Genomic DNA, 27848 nt, shown 5'->3' with positions numbered 1-27848 from the left:
CATGTAAAGATATTCAAGGTTCTTTGGAGAGTCCACTTAGGAAGCAGCTGAGGCTTCCTTCCAACAACCAGCATCAGCTCACCAGCCATTGAGTGAGCCATTTTGGAGGTGGGCTTTCAGCTTCAGTCAAGCCTTCAGTTGACTGTAGCCCCAGCCTGCATCTTGACTCCAGTATCATGAGAGACCCGGAGTCAGAACTTTCCAATTAAGCCACTCTTAAATTCCTGAACCATAGAAACTGTGAGATAATAAGTGTATCTTATTGTTTTAAGCAACTAAGTTTTGGGATTATTCGTTGTGCAGCAGTAGGTAACAGTGTACAGCATCCCAAATATTTATTGGTTTAATAAATAGAAGAGAACTTGGGCAATGTAAATAATGTTTAGTATCCTTTAGATTTGGGGCGGGGGCTAAGTTACTTCAGTTTATTGCAATTTTAACAAAGTGTGTGAATTAAAGAAATTCAATATAGCTATAGAACTAATAGATTCAGAAAAATAAAATTATAGTTTCTCCTAAAACAATAGGACTAGATTAGGTATTCATTAATTCTCTTAAAATCTATTTATACAAATATATATTATTTCCCCCCCCTTTTTAAAGATTTTATTTGAGAGAGAGAGTACGAGGAGAGGGGAGGAACAGAGGGAGAGGGAGAAGCAGACTCCCCGTTGAACAGGGAGCCCGATGCAGGGCTTTATTCCAGGACTCCGAGATCATGACCTGAGCTGAAGGCAGCTGCTCAACAAACTGAGCCACCCATGCGCCCCTATTTTTCCCTTTTTATGTCACTTTGCAGTTTATTCCTATTGTCAGTTTCCATTGAGAACCTACTTGGACACTTTTCTAGGTGCTTGGGCTACATCAGTAAACAAAGATTCCTGCTCTCTAGGAGCTTATATTCTATCAGAGGAACACAGGTAATAAACAATACATAAACTATCTAATATGTTAGAATGTGATAAGGTGCAATAAAAAAAGAAAAAGATCAGGGGCGCCTGGGTGGCTCAGTTGGTTAAGCGACTGCCTTCGGCTCAGGTCATGATCCTGGAGTCCCAGGATTGAGTCCCGCATCGGGCTCCCTGCTCGGCGGGAAGCCTGCTTCTCCCTCTCCCACTCCCCCTGCTTGTGTTCCCTCTCTCGCTGTGTCTGTCTCTGTCAAATAAATAAAATCTTTAAAAAAAAAAAAAAGACTCTAGGGGAGTGAGAGTAAAAGCAGAGATGTATTAAGACAATATTAGAGTAAGTCACAGGAGAGATGATGGTGGCTTGGGCCAAAGTGGTGGCAATGAGTGACCAGAAATGGTCAGATTCTGGGAATGTAATGAAGATAGAACCAGCAGGAAACAGATCAAAAGTTCTTGGTTGTATATAGAAAGGAGATCAAACTACTGTAAGACTTCTGCATGTTGATGCCAGTCTAACTTTCCAGCTTCATCTCTGATCATTCTTCTCTGCTCTACCTTCTCCTCCCACCCCCATATCCGTTTTTCTCTAGAGTCATTCTAGATGACCCTTCTGGGTGATCTACTGATTAAAACTGTGGGCTCTGGAATTAGACCATCTGAGTTTGATTTCTGGCTCTTTTCACTTTCTACTATGTGGTCTTACCTAGCTTCTTATGCCTCAGTTTTCTCGTTTCTAGAATGGGGATGTTAATAAATAGAACCTACCTCACAGAATGGTTTTATAAGATTAAATGAGATAATGCATATAAAATACTTAACATACTGCTTGGGAAGTATTAAGGTCTTAGCTGCTATTACTATTACCTCAAATTGTGTTCCTTTGGCCACAGTCTTTCCTCTGCATTAAATACTAACCCTCTCTTCTATACTCTTCCCCTATAGTTTTTGTTTTTGTTTTGTTTCTGAAATCCATATGACAAAAATTTTTGAGGAAATCAAAAAATGAAATCAAACCATCCATAATACACCTATTTCTTTTCATCTTTTTATAGTCCCTCTGGTCTTTATTCACATGTCTGTATTATTTATGTAGTTCTGTTCATTTTTCATGATTAGTTCAAATATCATCTCATGATGCCTTTCCTAATCCTGTAGGTAGAGTTAGTCCTTTAAGGCTTTGGGCTCCTCTGGTGTTTTTATGATTAACTTAAGAAGGTGTGGTTATTTGTGTCTATGTCTGTCACCTCTGCAGACTGAGCATCTTGGATAAAAACATCTGTTTATTCACATTTACTTCTTGAGCACCTAGCACTTAGTGGGCATCAGTGAATGTTTGTAGAATTGGACACTGGAATGGAGCCTACTAAGGGTCCCCACTTCAGTCTTTTTTTTTTTTTTTTAAGATTTTATTTATTTATTTGCGAGAGAGAGAATGAGAGACAGAGAGCGTGAGAGGGAGGAGGTCAGAGGGAGAAGCAGACCCCCCGCTGAGCAGGGAGCCCGATGCGGGACTCGATCCCGGCACTCCAGGATCATGACCTGAGCCGAAGGCAGTCGCCCAACCGACTGAGCCACCCAGGCGCCCCCCCCACTTCAGTCTTACATCTAACGGCCAGATTCATATTTGTGACACTCCGTTGCTCAAAATCTTCAGTGGCTTCCCATTCCCTGCAGAGTTTAGTCTAAACTCAGCTGAGTATTTGGTGTGCTGTACTGTCTGACCTGACTTTGCCTTTCCAACTTTATTTCCTATCACAGTCAGTCAAACTGATGGGTTCACTATTCCCCAGAGGCCTCCATCCCTTTTCTACCTCCATGTCTTGAATCATTGTTTCCTGAAAAGCACTCCTCTCCTGTCTTAATGCCCCTTCTCAGGACCCTCTTCAAATGCCACTTCTTTCACAAAGCCTTCTCAGTTATTCCAGCTGGACATAATCTCTCCCTGCTTTGAAGTTTCAGAGCATGGTAACTGAGCTACTTGTCACATTTTAACTCTACAGAGGTTGTTAATGGACATGTATTCTTTTTTTTCCCTGTTTACTGTAGTCTCTTAAAGGGCAGGTCTAAGATGATTCATCTTTTGCATGCCATACTTGTAAGTAGCACTGGGCAACTGATAATTTCTGGAATGGCTAAATGAATGATATGTGAATAAATAGGATTCCTGGAGTAGCACTCCTATCCATGAGCTGGTTTGGAGGGGGATGGGGAGCTGGGTATGTGATACATTGTCATGGTAAGATGCTGGGAAAGGTGGTACCCCCTTCCCTGATGCTTTTGTCTGCAGATATTATTAGCTCAGTTGTAGCAAGTCTATTCATGAGAAATTTACTGATGGCTAACATGTTCCAGGCTCAGTACTTGAGTTTGGGAGTACAAAAGATATCATATACCCTCACCTTAGACAGCCTTCAGATAGCAAAGTGTTCCAGAGCTCTGGCCCCTAGTATTGGGTATGTAGGTTCCAACTTATATTCCCAAATGAGGCATTGCTTACTGTGCTGAATCTATTTCAGACTTAACTAATTAGATCAGTCGTGGTTTTGCTCTGCTTGACTAACTTAGGCTCTGGGTGGTTTAGCTAATCCATTTCTGTAGTTCAGCTTATTGTTTAAAATTTTCATTCTGGTTACATTTTAAACTTGCATTATGTTTAATTTTTAACTTCATTAAAGCTAGCTTCTCATGGAGCTCAGGAGAATTGGCAGTGGGAGCTTCCCTAAGACTTCCTGGTGGAATTTTCTAGTCACCTGTCCCATTCCATTATTTTAAACTGTTGAGAAATACTGTGTCATTTTATTCAGGTCAGTCAATACTAATATTTGTTTTGGGAGGGAATAGAAAAATTTAAATAACAGGGGTCGCCATGGAACTGTTTAACGAAAACAAGTCCACTCTTTTTGAAATCTGATTCAGTACCTACGGGTCCTTTCTCACACTTGTGCTCTATTCTGGTCCTCTATACTCCATCTATTTGATACTTAAAGTTTTCAGGGTTTTCCTTGTGTCACTTCACCAGGTTAATTCCTACCTCTGATTTAGGACCCAGCTTAGGCCTCTTATCCCTTAAGGAGCCTCCCTCTCCCTTTCCACCTCCATGCTTCCCCTTCTGAGATGAGTTACTTTCCTCTTAGGTCCATTCCTATAATATTCTGCATATTCCCATAAGAGAACTTACCATAGTATGTACATTATAGCTGTTGGTTTACTTGTCTGTTTCTTCTAGTAAGCTGAAGCCCCAAGAGCTGGACCTGTATCTGATTCCTCTTTTGTATCTAGAAACTAGCACAGTGTCTGGTGTACATTAGACATTCAGTAAATGCTTGTTAATTAGACAATTTAATACCCAACTTTCTAAATTCATCACAAGGATAGAAGCCATCAAGGAATGCAATTAACTTTTCTACTCTTGGGCCAAGGTTGTAAAAACATGAAATAGTAAGGAATTAATAACATTATGACATAGTTACATATTTCATAATTGTAAATATAACGTTATTTAATAATATAAAAACACTAGGTAATCACTGTCCTGTGTAAAAACACAGAATTCAGCTCCTGAGCAACTTCGGCCCTAGCAATAATGCTACTAGTTGGCACTTAACTATCATAAAAGTAGATGAACCATACAATCATGTATACCCAGAAAAAAAAGTGGCTAAGGGAGGAGTGAAGGATCAAGAAGGGAATGAGTTAACAAAATGCCACGTAGTTAGTTGCAAACTAGCACAAAGGTGAATGTGGCTCATGAAGCTAGCTTGATTCAGAAGGGGTGAAATAGGAACAAAGAGCAAAAGGCAACCAACAGTGACAGCAAGGATTCATGGGGAACAGGCAGATATGAGCAGGTGAGCACCCAAATGGGGCCCAGGTTCTGTGGGATTGTGGTCTGTCTCTGGGTGACATGGAGGAAGGGAATCCGGAGTGTGAAGCTCTAGGGAGACTGCCTAGGGAGTATTAGTGTTTACTATAGAGACAAAGATATATTGAAAAGACATTAGAAGGAAATGAGAACAGTGACAAACACTAGCTGGCACCAAGGTCTCAAAAAAATTGAAGAGGGGGCTTTGTTGGGGTGAAGAGGCAAAAGTGAACAAGAGATGTTGAGAAGACCAGTTCTGAAAGGAGTGAATTTCAGTATACTGATGTGTATACTCCCCAGTCTACAGAAAGTAAACTTGACTAGCTGCATTATTTTGAGTAGCATATGAAACATATAATTGACACATTGGAGAAACAATCCTGCCTTGGAAGTTTGGAATCGTGATCTTCCAATGGGTAGGTAATTAATCTCCTGTTGGAAAGAAGTCAGCTATTATATTCCTGTTAAATGGCTAAGATCCCGTGCCTGAGTTACTGGATCATTGTTCATCCTTTCAGAGTATTTATTCAACACCTACTATGTGCTAGCACTGTTCCAATGCCAGGAACACATCAGTGTATACAACAAACAAAAATTCCCACCCATAGATAGCTGACCTGAGGATGGCAGGGAGCAGGGAATCTGAAAACAAAACAAAACAAAACAAAAAAAACACTGAAGTCATAAATTATACAGAAGATGGAAAGTGCTATGGAAAAAAATAAACAGGGGGGCACCTGGGTGGCTCAGATGGTTAAGCGCCTGCCTTCGGCTCAGGTCATGACCCTGGAGTCCCGGGATCGAGTCCCGCATCGGGCTCCCTGCTCGGCGGGGAGTCTGCTTCTCCCTCTCTCTCTCCCTCTGCTGTTCCCCTTGCTTGTGCTCTCTCACTCTGTCAAATAAAAAAATAAAATCTTAAAAAAAGAAAAGAAAAAAGGGCGCCTGGGTGGCTCAGATGGTTAAGCGTCTGCCTTCGGCTCAGGTCATGATCCCAGGGTCCTGGGATCGAGTCCCGCATCGGGCTCTCTGCTCCTTGGGAGCCTGCTTCTCCCTCTGCCTCTCTCTCTCTGTCTCTCATGAATAAATAAATAAAATCTTTAAAAAAAAAAGAAAAAAAAAATAAACGGGAAGGAAGGTGGAAGATGTGCATGTGGCCAGGTGGGTTGCAGTTTTAAATAGGATAGACAGGGAAAGTCTCAAGATGACATCTGAGCAAAGACTAACAAAATGAGCAAGCTTTGCAGGCTGGGGTCACATGAAAAAGGATGCCGTTCTATATACTCTAAATTGTAAGCCTTTCTAGTACCATTCTTAGCGAATCTTAAAGAAAAATGAGATTGGAAATGGTGTTAGAAGGTAGGGATTGAAAGCAGAAGGGGTTATTGGATGTTTTCATCCTTTGCTTTCTCTAAAATCTACTGTTTGTTTACACTGAGCACCTGGTATGACTCTGCACTTTTTCACGCCATGAAAACAGATACCTAGCCTGCATTTTTTCCCCCTTGAAATCTCTTTTGGAAGAAAAACAAATGTTTGCTTAATGGAAATCGAAGCTGGAGAGGTTTTTCAGAAACCACAATAATAGAGAAAATATGAGTGAGCCCGGCGAAGCTTCTGTGCAATTAGTCACAGAGGTAGAGGAAGGCTGGTGACTGGAAAGCCCCTAACTGTTCTTCCCGAGGGAAAAAAGGGACCAAGGGCTGGATATGGCTTGAGCCCTGGACAGGGCAAGGGTCCATTAATATGCAGAGAATCTGAAAGGGTTGTTTTTGTTTTCAATTATTTAGATTGATCTACATGACTAGCCTGTTTGCTGTAAAAGAATCTGCCAAAGGGAGTGATTTAAGATGTGAGTATGAATCTGGCCAAGCAGTTGCCCTATTTCAGTATTGTTTACCTGGGATAAAGTTTCCTTTGAGACTATAAAAGGTTTTTGGTTGTTTCTTCTCCCTAGCCAAAACCTTTATTCTTAACTATCAAGTAGAAGTCCAGCCTTGAATTGTGTTCAAACTGATCATTCTAACTCTGCCTTTCAGTACCTCAGAACTACTGTAGTTATTTTAAATAGTTCAAACTCCAAATGCAGTTAACTTCAATTTACATAATTTTATACAATATGTCACCTTTGGGAAGAGAGACATTTTGATAAAATGAACCCTAGGAGGTCAACAAACTTGAGAATGAGAATCCTCAATCTGTATTCCAGATATACTCAGTTATTCTGTTAGAAATAAAGGGACTGGACAATGGGAATTTTGGAATTAGATCTTGATTAACCAGCTACTTACATAGGGAGAAGTACAGAGATGAAAGCTGGAACAGGACACTCAAAACTGTTTTGAGCAAAGTACATAAAGGGCAATTAAGGAAGCCTTAAATGTTAGAGGATTGTTATGGCATTCTTTATGAATACCAGGAGAAAATGAAGCCTGGAGCAAAGACAGTATAGCTCATCCAGGAGACATTTTTTCATGTAACCCTGCTCTAGGTTTTCAGCATCATTTTTATCCAACCTACTATAATACACAGATCTAAAATAAAACTGAGCACTAATGCTAAGATTTTTGTCTTTGCTAAGAACATATTAAGAAATATAGGCAGTAACTTGCCATAAGGGAGGCTTTTGGAATCAGAGAAAAAAGAAACGTTGGCAAGAATGAAGACTGATTTCTAATCAAGATTTCACCATTGACCTGCTTTATGACTTTCAGCAAGTCAGTGAACCTCTCTGGCTTAATTTGCCCATCTGCCTTAAGTGTTTTTTTGGGTTTTTGTTGTTGTTCTTTTTTTTTTTTTTTAAAGATCTTATGTATTTATTTGTCAGACATAGAGAGAGAGAACACAAGCAGGGGGAGCTGCAGGCAGAGGGAGAAGGAGGCTCTAGCTGAGCAAGGAGCCTGATGTGGGACTTGATCCCAGAACCCTGGGATCATGACCTGAGCCAAAGGCAGACACTTAACCAACTGAACCACCTAGGAGGTCTTTTTTTTTTTTTTTAGAGAGAGGGTACAGGGGGAGGGAGAGAATCCTAAGCAGGCTCCACACCAGACGTGGGGCCTGATGCTGGGCCCAGTCTCACAACCCTGAGATCATGACCTGAGCTGAAATCAAGAGTCGGATGCTTAACTGAACCAGCCAGGTGTCCCCATCTGCCTTAAGTTCTTACTGGGATAACATGGCCTGAAACCTGTGAAGGATGTTTTTTAAAACCATAATGGTCCGGGAGCCTAGCTGGCTCAGTTGGAGGAGCATGCAGCTCTTGATCTGTGGGTTGTGAGTTCAAGCACCATGTTCAGTGTAGAGGTTACTTAAATAAATAAATAAACTAAAAAAACCCCCAAACAAACCCACAATGGTCTGTTTAAGTGTTTTTAAATTAAGCTGATGTCCCTAAAATGTGATTGTATGTACAAGCCACTGGCAGTATTATTGGTCACAGGTAGCGGTCCAATAGCCTGAGTTTTGAAGGCTGTAGATACCCCAATGCTAGTGACTTTATAACTTCTTTGTAACTTTATGACTTTAATTCAGAAATTGGAACATCTTATATCAACCAGAAAAGACAAAAGAGAGGGAAAGAGGGAGGGAGAGAGGGTTAGTATATGATCTAAAGACAAAATTGTCAAAATGGAAAAGGAGTCAGTTAGACTCAACAATAAGAGCAGGGTGGCAGAGAAGGCCTTGAGTATGAGAGATCTACCGTACAACTGAAAGCAGAGAAGGGGGAAATATATTTTAAATCCCATTTTCCTTTTGCAACAAGATACTCTTCAGAAAAAGGTGCTAGGAGCCTGTGTTACCCTGGTCTAGCTTGTTATGCTGGTTAGGAAAAATAGAGAAGGAGCACCTTGGGGGAAGGGGTGGGATTTCTGCAGTGGGTGTTTCTTCCTTTACAGGTATAAACAAAAGACCAGTTGGTCTAGCCATGTGTTTCTTTGTCCTATAAGCCACTGCAGGTATATGAACAACATTGCTTCTGCAGCAAAAGCCTAGACTCACCACACCTTGGGAAGAGAATGGCCACTACCTGGGGGGCAGCCTTTTTCATGCTGGTGGCCTCCTGTGTTTGTAGCACTGTCTTCCACAGAGACCAGCAGACTTGGTTTGAAGGTGTCTTCCTGTCTTCCATGTGCCCCATCAATGTCAGTGCCAGCACATTGTATGGAATTATGTTCGATGCAGGGAGCACTGGAACACGAATTCATGTTTACACCTTTGTGCAGAAAATACCAGGTAAGTGTAACTGGTACCCTTACCAGTACCAATCCACACTTCAGCATCTCCTTCCAGAAACAAATGTGCTGAGAGAATGTGATATGAATTATGGTAACTTACAGCTACTGAATGTCTTTCCTCAGAGAAGATTTTGGGCTATAATTGAACATATGGTTTAATTCAGTGTGCAATTAGATCTGGGTTGCCTGTAGTCTGAAACCCATATGTCCAAGAAGTATAGCTGTAATTTGTCCTTTTCTCTAAAGTTAGTTGATGCTCCAGGGTCCAGAATATTGAGAATATTGGAAGTGGTCATGAGAGAGGATCACTGCCATCCTTGGAGAAGGAGATGAAGGGACCTTGAAGATTAACTTTTTCTGAATTTCCAGTGTTCTCAAGTTACGTATAGAGCCTAGGGGCAGCAGTAGGAGCTAGGTATCCACCCTGAGAAATGCCAGAGGGACTCTCAAGAATTGCCCATCGTCTTCTGTCCCCCTACCCAGTACTCCTGCAAGCCACTCCTTACAGGTTGGATTACTTGGGATGGCTTGGAGGAATACCAGGTTGATCTAGTGGGTCATATGATACAGAGCCCCCTATCAAAAGCAGCCTAACTTTTGGTAATTAGCCATCTCTCTTCTGTTTTGTTCCACGGACAAAATAGGACAGCTTCCAATTCTGGAAGGGGAAATTTTTGAATCTGTGAAGCCAGGACTTTCTGCTTTTGTAGATCAACCTAAGCAGGTGAGTTTTTTACAATTAGATGTTTAGATTCTTAATGCTTTGATAACTCTACCACACAGCTGCTGTTAAATACCTCATGCTGTTCACTAGTGATATTGAGGCCATGTGTAAGATCAGTTTTCTCTCCTCAGCTATACTGGATAACAGAAATTATACACCCCAAGCTCACTAGGGCTTGGGCAGAAGGAAGTTAGAATAGATTGTGGACATGCAGGGATGACACCATCTTTTAAGAGATTGTTCCCTTTGTATTTACTGTTTAAGATTTTGAGTTGAAGCTGTCAACTGCATTGATTAATGTAGATGCAGAAGATGGACATGGAGTTCTATAGAGTGTGAGGTATAAACATGGCAGTTGAGGCAACACAGACCCGATGAACTTCGTTTCAAAGTACCCTGATCTAGGACAGACCATGCATGCCTATACTCTAGAAATTAGGCAAGAACTTATGAAAACAAAAATCTTTGGTTATTAGAGGATGAATGAAGAGTTTTGTTGTGACTATATTTCACATTTGAGCACCCATAACATGCTACACCCAGTGTGTCAGAGACCAGAATATTGAACTTTGGTAGCAAATGTAAAGGTATTGTTCCGTGTTACAAGCATAATCATTAACCAAAGGAAAACCTTATATTAAAAATAGCTTGGCGGGGGGGGGGGGGGGGGGGGCGGGGAATGTCCTGGGGCACCTGGCTGGCTCAGCCGATAGAACATGCAACTCTTGATCTCAGGGTTGTGGGTTCAAGCCCCATGTTCTGTGTAAAGATTACTTAAAAATATAACCTAAGAAAAAAATGGCTTGAACTTGAAGAACTGAGAAGATGTTTATTTTCTCAGTTCACTGTTCTGAAATGATAAATACATCAGAAAATTAGGAGCTGTTGAAAGCAGTTATCAGAAACTGATTTGACATGTAGAGAAGATTGTGTTGTGGTAGCTAATAATTATAATAATTTAGAGGCAGCGTGTTGTCAGATGTTCACTCAGGGAAACTGGATTTGAAATAATGGTTTTTAATTTCATAAATTTAGTATCTACTGTGTACTGTGTGTGTAGGTGCAGGTGATGCACATGTGAACCTGATGTGTTCTGTCCTTACAGAGACCGTAAAAACCGTAGCACGACAGCCACCCCAGCATTTGTGTGGCAGGTGTACGCACTCTGCCTCATCTAATGCGCTCAGCAGTTTTGTAGTGTTATGAGGTGTATCTACCTCATATATATATAGGGAGGAAACCAAGCCCCTGTGTTAAGCCACAGGGCTAACAAGCAAGTCTTTCTAAGTCCACATCCAGTGTTTTCTTCACTGTACCCAACTTTCTGGCCTAAAGCTAATTTATGAGGCACAAAATAACAGTCAGTTAAAATGACCATGCTATGACAGAATCATTTTTGGTATTACTCAATCAGAATTAAATGGATTTTCCTTCAAAGAAGCCTACTTCTCTGGGTTTCTTCTACAGAGCAGAGTGTGCATGGAGCCCTCTGCTGCCTCACTCTTAATATCCCCAGAACATGCTGAGGGAAGAGACAAGTGCCCCTAAATGACTTTCACTGGATGAGTAGGTCATCTCTTTTGAAGGGTGCTGAGACTGTTCAAGGACTCTTAGAGGTGGCGAAAGACTCAATACCCCGAAGTCACTGGAAGAGAACCCCAGTGGTCCTGAAGGCAACAGCGGGACTGCGCTTACTGCCAGAACAGAAAGCCCAGGCTCTGCTCTTTGAGGTAATTTTTGAAGTCCTTTGCATCTTGGATGATTCTTTTTCCCTATGTGAATATTTTCTTCGTGGGTTTTTAGCTTTCTGGTGCGTGACTGCTACTTTAGTATTCCACCGTTGCTGAAGCACTGGGGTAACTGGGCACTTATTCTAGCTACTTATTTACATTTTTAAATGTTACTCTTGAATTTATACAGCTTTTCCTAAAGAAGTTTAAAGTACTTTCTGTCCATGATGTTCTTAATTCTCCTAATTTGTTAAAGCATAATCACAGAAATTATGTTTAGCCCACTTTATTGAGGTAGAACTTAAAATTTCTGCATTTTAAGTGTACAGTTAAATGAATTTTGACAAATACAGAAGTTTCCTTGTACCCCTTGGCAGTCAGTTTCCCCCTCCCCTGAAGTCAGGCAACCACTGATCTGCTTTCTACCATTGTAGATTAGTTTTGCTTGTTCTTACCTTTCATATAAATGTAATTACACAGTTTATGTTCTTTCTTTTTTTTTTTACATCTGACTTTTTTCCTCTCAGCATAAAGTATTTTTTTAATTAAATTTTTTATTTTAATCCCAGCATAGTTAACATACAGTGTTCTACTAGTCTCAAGTGTATGGTATTAGTGATTCAGCAGTTCTGAACATTACTCAGGGCTCATCATGATAAGTACACTCTTAATCCCCATCACCTATTTCACCCATGCCGCCTCACCTCCCCTCTGGTAACCATCAGTTTGTTCTCTATAGTTAAAGAGTCTGGTTTTTTGTCTCTGTTTGTTTTATTTCTTAAATTCCACATATGAGTGAGATCATATGGTATGTCTTTCTCTGACTTATTATGCTTAGCATTATACTCTGTAACTCCATCCATGTTGTTGCAAGTGGCAAGATTTCATTCTTTATGGCTGAGTAATATTCCATCGTTTATATATACCATATCTTCTTTATCCATTCATCTGTTGAAGGACACTTGGGCTACTTCCATAGTTTGGCTATTGTAGACAATGCTACAATAAAACCATAGGGGTGTATGTATCCCTTTTAATCAGTGTTTTTTGTATTTTTTGGATTAATACCAGTAGTGCAATTACTGGATTGTAGGGTAGTTCTATTTTTAACTTTTTGAGGAACCCCCATACTGTTTTCCACAGTGGCTGCACCAGTTTTCGTTCCCACCAGCAGTGCATGAGGGTTCCCCGCCTTTTTTTTAAACATTCTCCCCAACACTTGTTGTTTCTTGTGTTTTTGATTTTAGCCGTTCTGACAGGTATGAGATGATATTTCATTGTAGTTTTGATTTGCATTTCCCTGATGATGAGAGTTGTTGAGCATCTTGTCATGTGTCTGTTGGTCATTTGTATGTCCATTTCAACTTCTTGTTCAGATAAAAAATTTAAGTAGGAAGCTTTTTTAAACTCAAAATTGTTAACATTACTGAACATTTATTTTGCAAAAAGCATGTAAACTAATAAGATTTAAATTACATATTATGAAGAATATTTATAGGTGGGATCCCATTATAACAAAAATCACAGTTGGGGCAGGGCGCCTGGGTGGCTCAGTTGTTAAGCATCTGCCTTCGGCTCAGGTCATGATCCTGGGGTCCTGGGATCGAGTGCCACATCGGGTTCCCTGCTCAGCGGGAAGCCTGCTTCTCCCTCTCCCTCACTTGTGTTCCCTCTCTCACTGTGTCTCTCTCTGTCAAATAAATAAATAAATAAATAAAATCTTTAAAAAAAAAAAATCACAGTTGGGGCGCCTGGGTGGCTCAGGCTCAGTTGGTTGAGAGTCCAACTCTTGGTTTTGGCTCAGGTCATGATCTCAGGGTCATAGGATCGAGCCCCGAGTGGGGCTCTATGCTCAGTGGGGAGTCTGCTCGAGACTCTTTCCCCCTCCTTCTCCCTCCCTCTTTGCCCCTCCCCATGTGTGCGTGCTCTCTCTCAAGTAAATAAATAAAATCTTTTTAAAAAAATCACAGCAGGGTGCCTGGGTGGCTCAGTTGGTTAAGCAACTGCCTTCGGCTCAGGTCATGATCCTGGAGTCCCTGGATCGAGTCCCACATCGGGCTCCCTGCTCGGCAGGGAGTCTGCTTCTCCCTCTGACCCTCCCCCCTCTCATGTGCTCTCTCTCATTCTCTCTCTCTCAAATAAATAAATAAAATCTTTACAAAAAAAAATCACAGCAAAAAATGATTCTGTATTATAAGTATGCTAATTCAGAGCTCAAACTCCATTTTCCTTTGACTGTCAGCACAGAGGGCCTTAGTCCCTTGTCCAAGAACAAGCTGCCTAGCATGTCTGCATGAGAATCTGAATCCTGATTCCTCATTCACTTATTCATTTATTCAGCATATGAGTGCTTACTCTGTACTGGGCACTGGTGAAGTTCCCGGGGGACATGCTGCAGGGAGCAAAAAAATGGCAATTAGTCTGTGTCCTGGTAGAGCTTGCATTCTAGTTGCAAGCGGACAGAAAACTAAACAACTCACTACGAAGTATGTCAGGTAATGTAGATGAGATGGAGAAAGAAAAGCAGGGAAAGTCAACTAGGGAATGCTGGTGGTGGTGTGGAGGGATACTGCTTTAAATAGGATGGTCAGGGAAGACCTCATTGATTAGATGCATTTGATCAGAGGCCTGAAAGGAATAAAGAAGCAAGCTATACAAGACATTTATAGGAAGAATATTCCACACAAAAGAAATAGCAGGTACAAAGGCCTAGAGCATGAAATGTGCTTGGCATGTTCAAGGAACAGTATCCGGGAGGTCAGTGCAGCTGGAGGGGAAGCAAGTGATGGAAGGGAAGTCGGAGGTGAGGTCAGAGAGATGTGAGGGGTTTATCATGTAGGGCCTTAAAGACAGTGTAAGGACTTTGGCTTTTTCTCTAAGAAGGAAGTCATTGGAGGGTCTTGAGCTGAGAGGCAGGATCTGACATCTGTTTTAAAAGCACCACTCTGGGGGTGCCTGGATGGCTCAGTTGGTTAGGTGTCCAACTATTAGCTCAGGTCTTGATCTCATGGTTTTGAGTTTAAGACCTGCTTTGTGCTCCATGCTGGGTGTGGAGCCTACTTAACTAAAAAAAGGGGCAGGTGCCTGGGGGGTTCAGTTGGTTGGGCATCTGACCTCATGGCTCAGGTCATGATCTCAGGGTTGTGGGGTTGAGCTAGCTTTGGGCTCAGCGCTCAGTAGGGAGTCAGCTTGAAATTCTCTCCCTCTCCCCCACCAACACGTGGACACACTCTCTCTCTAAAATAAATAAAGATAAATCTTAAAAAAAAAAAAAAAAAAGAGGGGCGCCTGGGTGGCTCAGTTGTTGAGTGTCTGCCTTCGGCTCGGGTCATGATCCCGGGGTCCTGGGATCGAGCCCCGCATCGGGCTCCCTGCTCAGCAGGAGGCCTGCTTCTCCCTCCCCCACTCCCCCTGCTTGTGTTCCTTCTCTCACTGTGTCTCTCTCTGTCAAATAAATAAATAAAATCTTTAAAAAAGAAAGAAGCACCACTCTGGTTGCTGTATTAAGAATAAACTGTGGGGGCGCCTGGGTGGCTCAGATGGTTAAGCGTCTGCCTTAGGCTCAGGTCATGATCCCAGGATCCTGGGATCGAGTCCCGCATCAGGCTCCCTGCTCAGCAGGGAGCCTCCTTCTTCCTCTGCCTCTCTCTCTCTCTCTCTCTCTCTGTCTCTTACGAATGAATAAATAAAATCTTAAAAAAAAAAAAAAGAATAAACTGTGGGCAGGGGAGAAGAATGGAGAAGGCAAGAGCAGAAACTCTGTGTTTATTCCTGTTTGCTTATCTGTCTTCTCTTTAAAAGCTAATTTATATCTGGGCGCCTGGGTGGCTCAGTTGGTTAAAAGCTAATTTATAGATCACTTAACTGGCTTTTCCTGGATGAAACAGAGTCCAGAGGTCATCACATGAAGTGTTTCATCCTATCAGGAATGAGAACAGCCAGCAGACCAGAGTTCCTTCTATTCCTGTTTGGAAAGTCTCCCCCTTGCCTCGTGATAATCATATTAAAAAATAAGACATAACACCCATGTCACTGACCTATATTTATGGAGAGTCAAGGGTGTGTGAGATGTTCATTCCCATCTCCTAAAATAGGATAAATAAATCTAGATCTGGGGTCTCTGTGGACTCCTGAGGCCTCAGCCATGTGCCTGAATCTAACAGGGGCTGACAGCAGAGTACCCCCGCCTATGGACATGAGCCCCCTTTATGAGCAAGGGCAAAGACCTGCAGAATTTGGTGTGAGAGTAGAAGAGATGTTTCTATAGCCTCAGGAGCTGCCCAGTCCCAACTCTTCTCTACCATCCGTTTATTTTGTCATCTAAGAAATGAAGTGGGAAAGGGTTGTCCTAGCTTCGTGCCCAGGCAGGATTAATAAGCTGTTAAAAAAAAAAAAAAATTACAGGATCCTGATTTGAGCTGGAAGGGATCAAATGTATGCCCTTTCCTAGGTCCAGTTCACCTATAAATTTCAATAGTTTGGTTGAGATTTATTTTAAAGTCAGAGGAATCCCTGTGTTTTTTGTTTTTACAAGAAACCAGTAATGGCTTGTGTAGTTCCTTCTCTAGTTTTTTAGGGAAAAGGAATATTCTGCTAACATTTTATCTAGGGAAATGAAGACTGTAGTTTTCTAAGCCTTAATAAGATATAGGCAAAATACGGAAATCTTCTTTATTGCCTTAGGGAATCCAGACTTTTTCCCTTTTTCTTTAGGTAAGAGAAATCTTCAAGAGATCACCTTTCCTGGTACCAGATGACAGTGTTAGCATCATGGACGGATCCTATGAAGGTGGGAGAGGTGTTAATACATGTTCTGAGGGGAGAGGGCCAGGATTAATAAAAGATTTGATTAAAAGAACTGGGAATAGGGGCGCCTGGGTGGCTCAGTCGTTAAGCGTCTGCCTTCGGATCGGGTCATCATCCCAGGGTCCTGGGATCAAGCCCTGCATTGGGCTCCCTGCTCAGCGGGAACCCTGCTTCTCCCTCTCCCACTCCCCCTGCTTGTGTTCCCTCTCTCGCTGTGTCTCTCTCTGTCAAATAAATAAATTTTTAAAAATCTTTAAAAAAAATAAAGGTTTGCCTGGGTGGCTCAGTCGTTAAGCGTCTGCCTCTGGCTCGGGTCATGATCGCAGGGTCCTGGGATCGAACCCTGCGTCGGGCTCCCTGCTCAGAGGGGAGCCTGCTTCTCCCTCTCCCACTCCCCCTGCTTGTGTTCCCTCTCTCCCTGTGTCTCTCTCTGTCAAATAAATAAAATCTTTAAAATAAAAAATAAAAGAATTGGGAATGGGGATGGGGTGCTGAAGTAAAAGGAACTAAATAAGGAGAAGCAAATAAGCCAGGAGGGATGGGCTAAGAGGAAATGGAAGGACAGGGAGAAGGAAAATGTGTGTTTTCGATGCAAAATTTTATTTTTATTTTTATTTATTTTTAAAGATTTTATTTATTTATTTGACAGAGAGAGACACAGCGAGAGAGGGAACACAAGCAAGGGGAGTGGGAGAGGGAGAAGCAGGCTTCCCGCCAAGCAAGGAGCCCGATGTGGGGCTCAGTCCCAGGACCCTGAGATCACGACCTGAGCTAAAGGCAGACGCTTAACGATTGAGCCACCCAGGTGCCCCTAGACACAAAATTTTAGAGAAAAAGACCAAAAATGACGTCAAGGAAGATCGGGGGAAAATGCTCTGAGATGTAATCCCTGTTTTTCTCTCTCTTTCAGGCATCTTAGCTTGGGTTACTGTGAATTTTCTGACAGGTAATACATTCTCAAGCTTATTCTAAGACATTAACTGGGTTTCGTACAGGGTCAAAGAGTAAATAATCCTTTTGCTTGTACTGTGTTTAAAAAAAAAAAAAGGGAAGGAAAAGATAGGAAGTTAATTTTTATACCCTGTCTTCAAGGCCTCAGCTACCACAAGAATTCCTATAGGTTAGCACTCACGTATAGCCTCCGGGGCTGGGGAACAGTGGAGTGTTTATATGGAACACCTGCAGTATACAACAAGAGCAGGAGAGAGACTGCAGACAGAGGAGTGTTGGGCTGTCCTGGAAGTAGAAGATATTCAGAGCTGGCTCTCATTCACAGGTCAGCTTCATGGCCACAGCCAGGAGACTGTGGGGACCCTGGACCTGGGGGGGGCCTCCACCCAAATTACGTTCCTACCCCAGTTTGAGGTGAGTTATTTACACGAAGGCTGGTTAGCAGCCCACTTGGCAGGCATATCATGGTGCCAAGAAAGTGGTGCCCCATTTTCAGACAGTAGCTCCGCCACAGTTAATGACTGGGTATGCTTCCCCTGCCCCGCCCCCCCTACTGCTCAGAGTCCCTTTGATTCCTCCAGCCTTGTGAGATCAGCAGCTTAGTCTGTCTCTTTCATCTCTGATTTTTTGGGGGAGGGACAGGGATGGTGGTGTTAACACCTTCAGACAATTGCAGATCCTGAATAGTCTTTTTCTGATTTGCAGAAAACCCTGGAACAAACCCCTCAGGGCTACCTCACTTCATTTGAGATGTTTAACAGCACTTATAAGCTCTATACACATAGGTGAGGAGGGGGACAGGGAGGAATAATATTTCATGTTGCATGATTGTCCTAACTTTTCAAAGCATTTTCACATCTGTTATTGTATCTGACTAGCCTTACAAAGTCTCTGCCGACCCCCAAAGGTCTGGTAACTGAAACCAAAGCCACTTACGGAAGCCCAAGGACCCAAGAGGTTTCTCCATTCTTGGCCTCAAAAGTATAGAATAAAGGGTCAAAGTTTTCTCTAGAGAGGGGTGCCTAGGTGGCTCAGTCAGTTAACTGTCTATCTTTGGCTCAGGTCATGATCCCAGGGTCCTGGGATTGAGCCCCAGGCAGGCTCCCTGCTCAGAGGGGAGTCTGCTTCTCCCTCTCCCTCTGTCGCTCCCGCCCACTCATTCTCTCTCTTTCTCTCCCCCCCACTCTCTCTCTTCCCCCAAATAAATAAATAAATAAATAAACTTAAAAAAAAGTTTTCTCTAGCGAGAGGACACTTGAAGAATCTTCAGCCAAAGATCTCTGCCAACTCCTTGAGTTTGCTTTCAGATGTTCAGAATCCATCCTTGGATTTGATCACAGTGGGGCTGGAACCTAAAGTAATGAGAGCTTTTCTGGGCATGGTTCCCAAGGTGGGATCCTAGAAAGTGTCACTGGCTCTGGCCTTTAAATCATAGGCGTGGAAAGTTCTGGATGGCCTTGATCTGAACTGTGCAGAAATTACCACTTGTCCACACAAGATGAAGAGGTCACAGAGAACAAGGTTTTCCCCTCTCCAGTGGGAGACAGAGAAACCATGCTGCTTTTGAAAGAGATAGCTTTAGGCTGGAGAACTTCAGGACCAGCATGAAATTAGTCAATCCTGTGTTTTACAGTTACTTGGGATTTGGATTGAAAGCTGCAAGACTAGCAACCCTGGGAGCCCTGGAAACAGAAGGTTCGTCTGGTACCTGTGCTGGTTGGGGTGTGGTGAGAGTGACACCCATATGCAGCTTGCCCTTCCCCTTCCTTCACAGTGATTTTGTAGAGGAAAGGGTTATGCTGATTTAGGAAGCATGTATTGTATAATGGACATGATAATAGCAGATTCTTTTTCTACTTTATGTTGTGTTCTGTTGTCTTAGTATACATTATTAGCCATTTCTGGAATGAAGTCTATATATAGGGGCAACACCTGTGACGAGGAGGCTGCTGCAGAAATTCAAAACTCCAAGAGCGAATGTGGCAGAAGTTTGCTCAAGCCCTTAGTTGTTCATGGGAGGTGCAGGAAGCAACATCAGTCCACTTGCAAAGGTGGAGTGACTGAGCAACTTTATTCATCTCTTCAAAGGTGGTAGAGCAGTTAAGAGCGCAGCTTTTGGGGTCAGGCAGAACTGGATTCAGTCCCACTTTGTGATTTGGGGCAAGTTAGCTAACCTTTCTGTGCCCCTTTCCTCACCTTATATGAGATTTTGCATTTAATATACTTTTTACGGTGCCCGGCTCACAGTAAACTCTTATTGTGATGACGATTGTATAGCATTTCAGAGTTTACAAAACATCTTCAAATGTATTTCATTTAAGCCTAACAACAACCAATGAGAAAAGTAGAACAGTATTTTTTCCCTTTTTTTAGGCAGGAAGGAACTTATTCCATTGTAAGTTTTGGATTTCTTTGAGATGTGATGAAAGCCATGGACCCCTCTGCCAAATGCACAGATGCACAAAAATTTATCTGTAGTTTTAGAGGGTTCACCAACCCCACAAAGCCCATCTGTGAACCCTGAGTTAAGAATTCCTGTCGTAGGATGAAGTCATGGAACTACCTACTTTTTGGTAATTCCTTTTAACTTGACTGGCTTCTTGCTTGCATGGGTTTGTGCATGCTTGCGTGTATGCGTGTGTGTGTGTGTGTCTCTCACTCTTGCACACACCCTCTCTCAAATCCTTGCCTCTTACTCTCTGGTCTGGCTTCTTTCAGGGACTGATGGACACACTTTCCGAAGTGCCTGTCTACCGAGATGGTTGGAGGCGGAGTGGATCTTTGGGGGTGTGAAATATCAGTATGGTGGCAACAGAGAAGGCAAGCGATGTTTTTTCACTGGTTGAAATTACCTTTACGGGGGCGCGTGGGTGGCTCAGTCATTAAGCGTCTGCCTTCGGCTCAGGTCATGATCCCAGGGTCCTGGGATTGAGCCCCGCATCAGGCTCCCTGCTCCGTGGGGAGCCTGCTTCTCCCTCTCCCGCTCCCCCTCCTGGTGTTCCCTCTCTCGCTATGTCTCTCTCTGTCAAATAAATAAATAAAATCTTAAAAAAAAAAAAAAAGAAATTACCTTTACAGTAGAAGTCTGGAAAAGTTCCATGGGAAATGTTTTCCAGACTCAGGAGAAGCTTGTCTTTTGCAGGGACTCATTCCAAATAGATCTTGGTATGCAGTAGAGGAGTAATGTGAAATGACAGCGAACAAGGCAACCATCCCTATGTCCTGCTCTTTCCCTGCCCAAGTGTTGTGGATCCATTAGAAACCTGTTCTTAACCTGGGTCTAATGCTTTAAGGGTCTCTGCCCTCCTCAAGGAGAAACTCTGTCTAGAAACTCTAGATTCCATTAATGTTTAGCTTTTTAAATTTTAGTAACATTTAAAACTGAGACATTAGAAGGAGTAATTCATCTTGGTATTATAAAAAGCAAAGACCTTAAAATCAAGGAAAAATCTTGGGCGCCTGGGTGGCTCAGTTGGTTGGGCGACTGCCTTCGGCTCAGGTCATGATCCTGGAGTCCTGGGATCGAGTCCCGCATCGGGCTCCCTGCTCGGCAGGGAGTCTGCTTCTCCCTCTGACCCTCTCCCCTCTCATGCTCTCTCTCTCTCTCAAATAAATAAATAAAATCTTTAAAAAAAAAAAATCAAGGAAAAATCTCAATTTTTCCAGTGAAGGAAGCGGTGAGATTTCTGGATGCTTCTGGCTAGGCAGCAGCTTGAGTTGGATATGGCTATTTTTGGTGAGCACAGGTTCGGGAGGGAAGCTGCCATGGGGAAGCAGGTGCCTTTCCTCCAGAGTGACAGGGCTATGGAAGTTTTTCATCTTTGTCAGCCCTTTGTCCTGAGCCTCAATATTCTGCTTTCCTTGATCCTCCTGTTGTTTCTTTGTTGGCTCCCAACAGCTTGCCTCAGCGAGCTTTCATTTTTCTCACCTTTGCTATGGCAGGGGAGATGGGCTTTGAGCCCTGCTACACTGAAGTGCTGAGGGTGGTCCAAGGAAAACTTCACCAGCCAGATGAGGTCCAGAAGAGCTCCTTCTACGCTTTCTCTTACTATTATGATCGTGCTGTTGACACGGACATGATTGGTAAGTTTACTCCAGGAATCAGCCTGGGGAGGGAACTGGGCAAAGCTGTCCTGAGGAAGGGAAAGGGAGAAGAGGAGCATTTGAAATGCTTTGTCATAAGTGATCACACTGCTCTTCTCCAGTGCTGGCTGTTGGATGACAGTTGCTGCAGTGGAAGGGTGAATATGATTTAGAATCTTTTGCTAGAAAGTGGCATAAAGAGATACCTATGAAGTCTGTTTTTTTAATATTTTTATTGAGGTATAACATAAAATAAAATATGAATATTTAAAGTGTACAGTTTACTAAGTTTTGACATAGGTGTATACCCATTAAGCCATCACCAAATTCAAATAATATGTCTATTACCCCCAAAAATTTCTTATTCCCCCTTGATAACTTTTATTTCCTTATCACAATAGTAATGCTTTTTGTTAGCTGTGAATGTATGTGTGTGATCTGTGATGGCCTGAGATATGAATTAATTTCCTATTTTCTATTTTTTTAACAGATCAATTTTTTTATTGTGGTTAAATATACATAGAATAATTATTAATAAAATAGACTACATAGATTATATTATATGGCTATGTCATGTTTGTTTAGCCCATTCTGTAATGTTAGAAATTTTACTTATGGTTTTTCATTATTATAAATAGCACAAAGATGAATTTCCTTGTTTCCTTGAAGGCTTTTTGACATTAGCTACTGTTTCATTTTAGATTATGAAACAGGGGGTGTTTTAAAAGTTGAAGATTTTGAAAGAAAAGCAAGGGAAGGTAAGTGCCAGTGGAAGCCCGTGAAGACGAGTCCATACATCTGCGCCTGCGAACTGCAATGACCCAAAAGTGACCTAAAGCACCGCAGTCAGCAGAAAGCCTCTCAGAAGGCTGGTTTCCTGTTTTTTGCCCGGAATTAAAAGCATTAAGTGGCATAGAAATCCATGGGAATACAAGAGGCTTTGGGGAGATGGTGAAAATCTTTTCTTCTTTCTACATTTCTTTCTTCCTTCCTTTTTTTTTTCTATTGAAGTATAATTGACATACAGTGTTATATCAGTTTTAGGTGTACAACATATAGATTTGACTATACATTATCCGGTATTTGGCATGATAATATAGTCACTATCTTTCGCCATACAATATTATTACAGTGTTACTGACTATATTCCCTATGCTGTACTTTCCATCTCTGTGACTTATTTATTTTACAGCTGAAAGTTTGTACCTCTTAATTTCCTTCACCTATTTTTCCCATCCCCCTACCCATCTCCACTCTGGCAACCACCAGTTGTTCTATTTAAGAGTCTGGTTTTTTCTTTGTTCATTTGTTTTGTTTTGGGGGGAGGGTTCTACGTATAAGTGAAATCATATGGTAGTTGTCTTTCTCTGTCTGACTGAACTTCACTTAGCATAACACCCTCTAGATCCTTCCACATCATAACAAGTGACAAGATACCATTCTTTTTTATGGCTGAGTAGTATTCCAGTGTGTGTGTGTATTATGTATACATATGTATAGAAGATGTGTGTATACATAATATATAATGTATATTACATATTATACAATGTGTGTATAATGTACATTATGTATACATACACACACACCACGTCTTCTTTATCCAGTTCTAGTCTTCATGACTCCCCGGCATCAACCACATGGAGAATTCTGCTTTGCTTATCCTGAGTCTATAATTAGAGGAAATCATATACCTGCCAGTTGGCTGCAAACTTGGATTCCACTCTTCACTCTCCCTCCCTTTCAGTGTGTGATAACTTGGAAAACTTCACCTCAGGCAGTCCTTTCCTGTGCATGGATCTCAGTTACATCACAGCCCTGTTGAAGGACGGCTTTGGCTTTGCAGACAGTACTATCTTACAGGTAAGAGAGAATCACAAAACAGTCCACTTCTTTGGGAATTAGGAAAAGCACTTGTGTAGTAATCAGAGTGGCTGCAGGTGGAATTATGCGGGGTTTTTATTAGGGATGTGGGCAAAGCGCTGTGTAAGACACCATGAATGTGGGAAATGAGCTTGATGCAATGGTAGCTTCTAAGTATATTCCCAGGCACGCTATCCCAGGGGTCACAGAGCAGAAAGGCTTATATCCCAAATCAAGGTGTCCAAGTCACATGGTTTATTAAAGCAAGTTCAAAACTCAGGGCAAGAAGCAAAGGGAAGAAATGGGTTAGGAACACATAGGATAGGGTGCAGGCAGGTTGGAAGTGCCATACTTCCAAAATCCTGGGTTCATATGTCCTGCCTCTCTCTCTGCTGCTGATAGTATGGTTATAAGTACTAGAGCTGATCAAGGGGGTACAGGGACAGAAGGTGCCTGTGGCCATCAGACAAATTTGCTCAATTTAGAGAGGCACAGGGGCAGGTACACTGGCTGGTAGCATTCACTCATTAGCCCATTAGATGGTTTTATTTGGCAGAGGACAAAAGGGTGTCACCAGTGAGTGGCTTATTCAAGTTCTCAGTAGTGTTGAATGCCTTGTGTATTTGTAGTATGTCTTATGTATTTTATATGTGTCTCACATATTTACTGTCCCTTGAATCTTGGGTCCCTCTTTGTCTTCCTGCTCTGTCCATCTGTTTCAGCACATGCAGGCTCCACTTTATCTGTAGGAAATTATTTATCTATTCTAAACACATCTTTTATGTTTCGTCCAGCCCATTTACTTTGTTGTCTTCTGTACCACAATTGGAGAACTGTACATTATGGTTACAAAGATAATGAAGATACAGTCTTATCCTCAAATAGCATATAGTCTCTTAGAGGAGATGTGACAAACACAAGTATGGCACAGGCGATTTTGAACTCTGGGCTCAAGTAGGTAGACTCTACTTTGTTTCTGAAGTGCCCTTGCTCATGCCGCTTCCCCTTCCTGTTTCCCCACTTCCAGATGAGTTTACATTGCTTCCTTTCTTGTGTTGCACAGATTTTGTAAACTCATAAACTTTGCGTTAAATCCACTAAATTTGGATTTAACGCGTTTGTCTGACAAGAATATCGGCATTTAAGGTGCTTAACAAGGAATCACTTGCCAGTAGACTCAGTATCACATATATTTAAAGGACGGCTCCATTGTCCATCACATCTGGGTTCACGTTCTGAGTCTCCGAGCTTACCAGCTCTGTAACCTTAAATGACTTACTTCCTCTAACTCTGAGGTTTCTCGTCCAAACTTAGGGATCTTTAGCGTACCTATTTCATAGGGCTGTTAGGAAAATTGAGATACTGTACGTAAAGCACAATGCCTGGCACATAGTAACTTCTTAATCTTGGCATTATTAGTGTAGGCATTTCACACCAGTTGGGGATAGATCTGTGGATAAGAAAGGTCATCCTAAGTCCTTAATACATACAAAGTTTACTTCCTCTACTTAAGGATCAACAGTAACCACGTCATTTAAAGACCGTTTTCTGCCATTTCCAGTGCTGGTGTCCTTTTCATCTTTATCATTTCAATGGTAGCAGAATTAAATTCAGTGACAGGCAGTTCCCTGGCTCAGAGGTCACTTCACTTCAACTTCTTTACCTCAGGCTGTGAGCCCAGTCCCGAGGGCAGAGGAGCATTTGGGAGTGGGGGTGGCACTCCCAGTTGGACTCACGTGCCACAGACTAAATCTCAAGGTGACGCTCACATGCCATTCTTCCCAGTTTTTGGCACAGTGCCTAGCGTAGATTTCATCAGGTCACCGCAGAAGTATTGTATCATAAGAAAGTAGTTCTAGAAAGAAAGACTAAATCCAGTCCACTGGTTTCCAGACTCGTGTGTGTGGTGTGATCAGTGGTAGCATCGCTGTTCAACAGAAGCTTACACAGAAGGCCGGTAAAGCTGATCAAAGTGGAGCTGTCTGGTGGAAGCAGAGGAAGGGGGCCTGGAACCCCTTTAGCATTTGGCCTCCCTTTCTCCTTCGAAGCACTTCCAAGAACTCCTAAGAGTCTAAAGAAAACAATTTGATAAATACTGACCTAATCCGTTTGTTATGTAGTGGAGGAAACAGGTCTAAACACTTGCCCGAAGTTACTGAACTAATTGAGGCGCAACCTGTCTAGAAGGCCTTAAATGCCTTGATTGGTTATTAATTAGTGCTTAAGAAGTTTTGGTTGTTTACAGAGTATGAATTGAGAACTTTAGTATGTTCTTTGCTACCCCTAAATCTATTCCCAACTCCTCGTGTATTTAGTTCCGGGATTAGGGAAAGAATTCAGAAGCCTCTGTCTAGAAGGCCTGGGTGAGACCACTTCCTGGGCCAGAAGATTCAGAGGCCAGATTAGCAGGTGTAAGCTACGACAGGAGGGAAACTGTTACAGAAGGGGTAGTGGGAAGCCTCCCAAGACTGGCTACCCCAAATTTTACCTTGGTTTGGCCATGTGGATGATCTTTGTAGATACTCTCTGCCTCTGTCATGCTTGCTAGAGTTGAAAATTGATGACAATGTGAGCTTTTATTTTTTTTCTCAACAGCTCTCAAAGAAAGTGAACAACATAGAGACAGGCTGGGCCTTGGGGGCCACCTTTCACCTGCTGCAGTCTCTGGGCATCTCCCACTGAGGCCAGGCCCTCCTTCTGCGGACTGCATTCTCCAACAACCTTTTGAAAAATAGAAGGAGAAAGGACTCAGTCATGTTCTGAGCTGGTCTGAGGATAGCCTGGACTGAAGCCAGCAGCTGGATTCGTCAAGTAGAACGGGCTTTTGGACACAGGTCTTGCCCTTGAGTCTAGAGATTTGGGTCTAATTAATTTTATACATCTAATGTGAACTAGTGACCTAACCACTCTGCTTGCACAGCTGGCGCCAGAGTCTAAATCTTTGAGATTCTTCATGTGTCACAGAGCCAAAAGGAATAGCTTTGGAACCTAACCTTGGAGAGCCCAGGGACAGGTCCCTGGGAACCAAAGAAAAATCTCATTTCAATTCTTTGAGTGCCTCATTCCTTTGAACATACTATTTTCCTTTTACATGTTAAACTAAGCCCACTGATTGCAATCCTGTGAGCTATCAACACCAGTATTTTTCTCCTCCCTACACATTGCCATGTCCCACCCTTACTTCCACCTCCCCTAAAAAAGAGAAGAAAAAAAATACCTGGTTTTGCTTTTTTCATGTGTAACTCAAGGGGGGAAAAAAGGTAATGTATCTGAAATTATGTGATCCTGCTTCATGCCAGTTCCAGTCAGCCAGCTGAGAGCCATCCTAAATCTTGGCAAGATGGAGAGCAGTTCCTAGCTGTGCAGACCCCAGCTTAAAAACGGAGGACAGCCAGTCTCTAGGGACAAAGTTTGGGAGGGTGTGGCTCCCTTGAATAGACCACCTTCTTTAATCAACTTTTAATCAGACAACCCTGGGATTAACTAACATATCCAACTTTACAGGAATGTGTGTGTGTTCAGTGCCCGTACCTCCTCCCAGGCTAATGTGTTTAATTTCTCATCCTAAACATGTTTTCTTTGTATTTCTTTCTTTTTCTTTTTTTTTTTTAAGATTTTATTTATTTATTTGACAGAGAGAGAGCACAAGTAGGCAGAGAGGCAGGCAGAGGGAGAGGGAGAAGCAGGCTCTCCAAGGAGCAGGGAGCCCGATGTGGGGCTCGATCCCAGGACTCTGGGATCATGACCTGAGCCGAAGGCAGCCGCTTAACCAACTGAGCCACCCAGGCGCCCCATTTTCTTTGTATTTCTAAGAAATACATATACCCTGGCCTCTAGATTTTGGTCACAGCTCCTTTCATTTTGCCCTTTTATTCTCTGTTTTTTAGCGATATCTCTTCTTGCCCTGGCCCTGATCATTTTAGCTAACTTTCTCTAAATTATTTGCCTAGTTCCACAGTTTCTGAGATCCTTCTTGGTGGTACCTAACATTTGATTTGGTTGGGCATTTGGGCCCCCATCAGTACAGTGGATTCTCTTTCTGAGTTTGATGCTCAGAGCTCTTGATTTTTGTGAATTATTTCCCCTAAAAGTCATTATCTTGTATTTTTTTTTAAGATTTTATTTATTTATTTGACAGAGAGAGACACAGCGAGAGAAGGAACACAAGCAGGGCGAGTGGGAGAGGGAGAAGCAGGATTCTCGATGAGCAGGGAGCCCGATGCGGGGCTCGATCCCAGGACCCTGGGATCATGACCTGATTCAAAGACAGATGCTGAATGACTGAGTCACCCAGGCACCCCATTGTCTTGTATTTTTTTTTTTACATGACATTATCTGCTGCTTGTCTACCCACTCGAGTGCTGTTGGACTTGAAAGATCTTTCTATAGTCTGGCTCTTTTGCCTTGGCTCCTTGCCTCCAGCTTCTTCCCAACAGTTTATAGCCCCCCAAACTTGTAGCCTTCACAGTAGATTCTTTCAAAAAAGATGCTAATATACCTGGCACTCACATTGGTTCCTGAGGAACCTTACTATTTTAATTTTATTTATTTGACAGAGAGAGCACAAGTAGGCAGAGTAGCAGGCAGAGGGAGAGGGAGAAGCAGACTCCCCGCTGAGCAGGGAACCTGACGTGTGGCTCAATCCCAGGACCCCGGGATCATGACCTGAGTCGAAGGCAGCTGCTTAAC

General features: G+C 42.5%; 1 protein-coding gene across 17 annotated transcripts in view; it reads left to right on the top strand.

The window, feature by feature from the left end:
* The window catches only part of ENTPD5 (ectonucleoside triphosphate diphosphohydrolase 5 (inactive)), a 39299-nt gene extending 13089 nt beyond the window's left edge, over nucleotides 1-26210 (top strand). For 6 of the 17 annotated variants that reach the window (XM_064571326.1, XM_064571324.1, XM_045901204.3 and 3 more), the window contains 14 exons: nucleotides 6558-6619; nucleotides 8718-9003; nucleotides 9650-9729; nucleotides 11316-11459; nucleotides 16173-16248; nucleotides 17176-17211; nucleotides 17542-17630; nucleotides 17922-18001; nucleotides 18850-18911; nucleotides 19935-20036; nucleotides 21159-21299; nucleotides 22001-22057; nucleotides 23044-23159; nucleotides 25755-26210. In XM_064571326.1, coding sequence (XP_064427396.1) covers nucleotides 8787-9003; nucleotides 9650-9729; nucleotides 11316-11459; nucleotides 16173-16248; nucleotides 17176-17211; nucleotides 17542-17630; nucleotides 17922-18001; nucleotides 18850-18911; nucleotides 19935-20036; nucleotides 21159-21299; nucleotides 22001-22057; nucleotides 23044-23159; nucleotides 25755-25841 — 1287 coding nt within the window. In that variant the 5' untranslated portion in view covers nucleotides 6558-6619; nucleotides 8718-8786 and the 3' untranslated portion in view covers nucleotides 25842-26210. Of the gene's footprint in view, nucleotides 1-4596; nucleotides 4757-6557; nucleotides 6620-8717; nucleotides 9004-9649; nucleotides 9730-11315; nucleotides 11460-16172; nucleotides 16249-17175; nucleotides 17212-17541; nucleotides 17631-17921; nucleotides 18002-18849; nucleotides 18912-19934; nucleotides 20037-21158; nucleotides 21300-22000; nucleotides 22058-23043; nucleotides 23160-25754 lie in introns of those variants that run through there. The other 11 variants (XM_045901211.3, XM_045901210.3, XM_045901212.3 and 8 more) reach the window with 7 other exon arrangements.
* The last annotated feature ends 1638 nt before the right edge of the window (nucleotides 26211-27848 follow it).

The sequence above is a fragment of the Mirounga angustirostris genome, unplaced genomic scaffold, assembly GCF_029215605.1.
Source record: "Mirounga angustirostris isolate CCGP_5_RB_7025 unplaced genomic scaffold, mMirAng1.0.hap1 SCAF_9, whole genome shotgun sequence".
In the NCBI taxonomy this organism is placed as follows: domain Eukaryota; kingdom Metazoa; phylum Chordata; class Mammalia; order Carnivora; family Phocidae; genus Mirounga; species Mirounga angustirostris.
The sequence above is the reverse complement of the archived record's forward strand: the minus strand, read 5'-3'. Positions and strand labels throughout refer to the sequence as shown.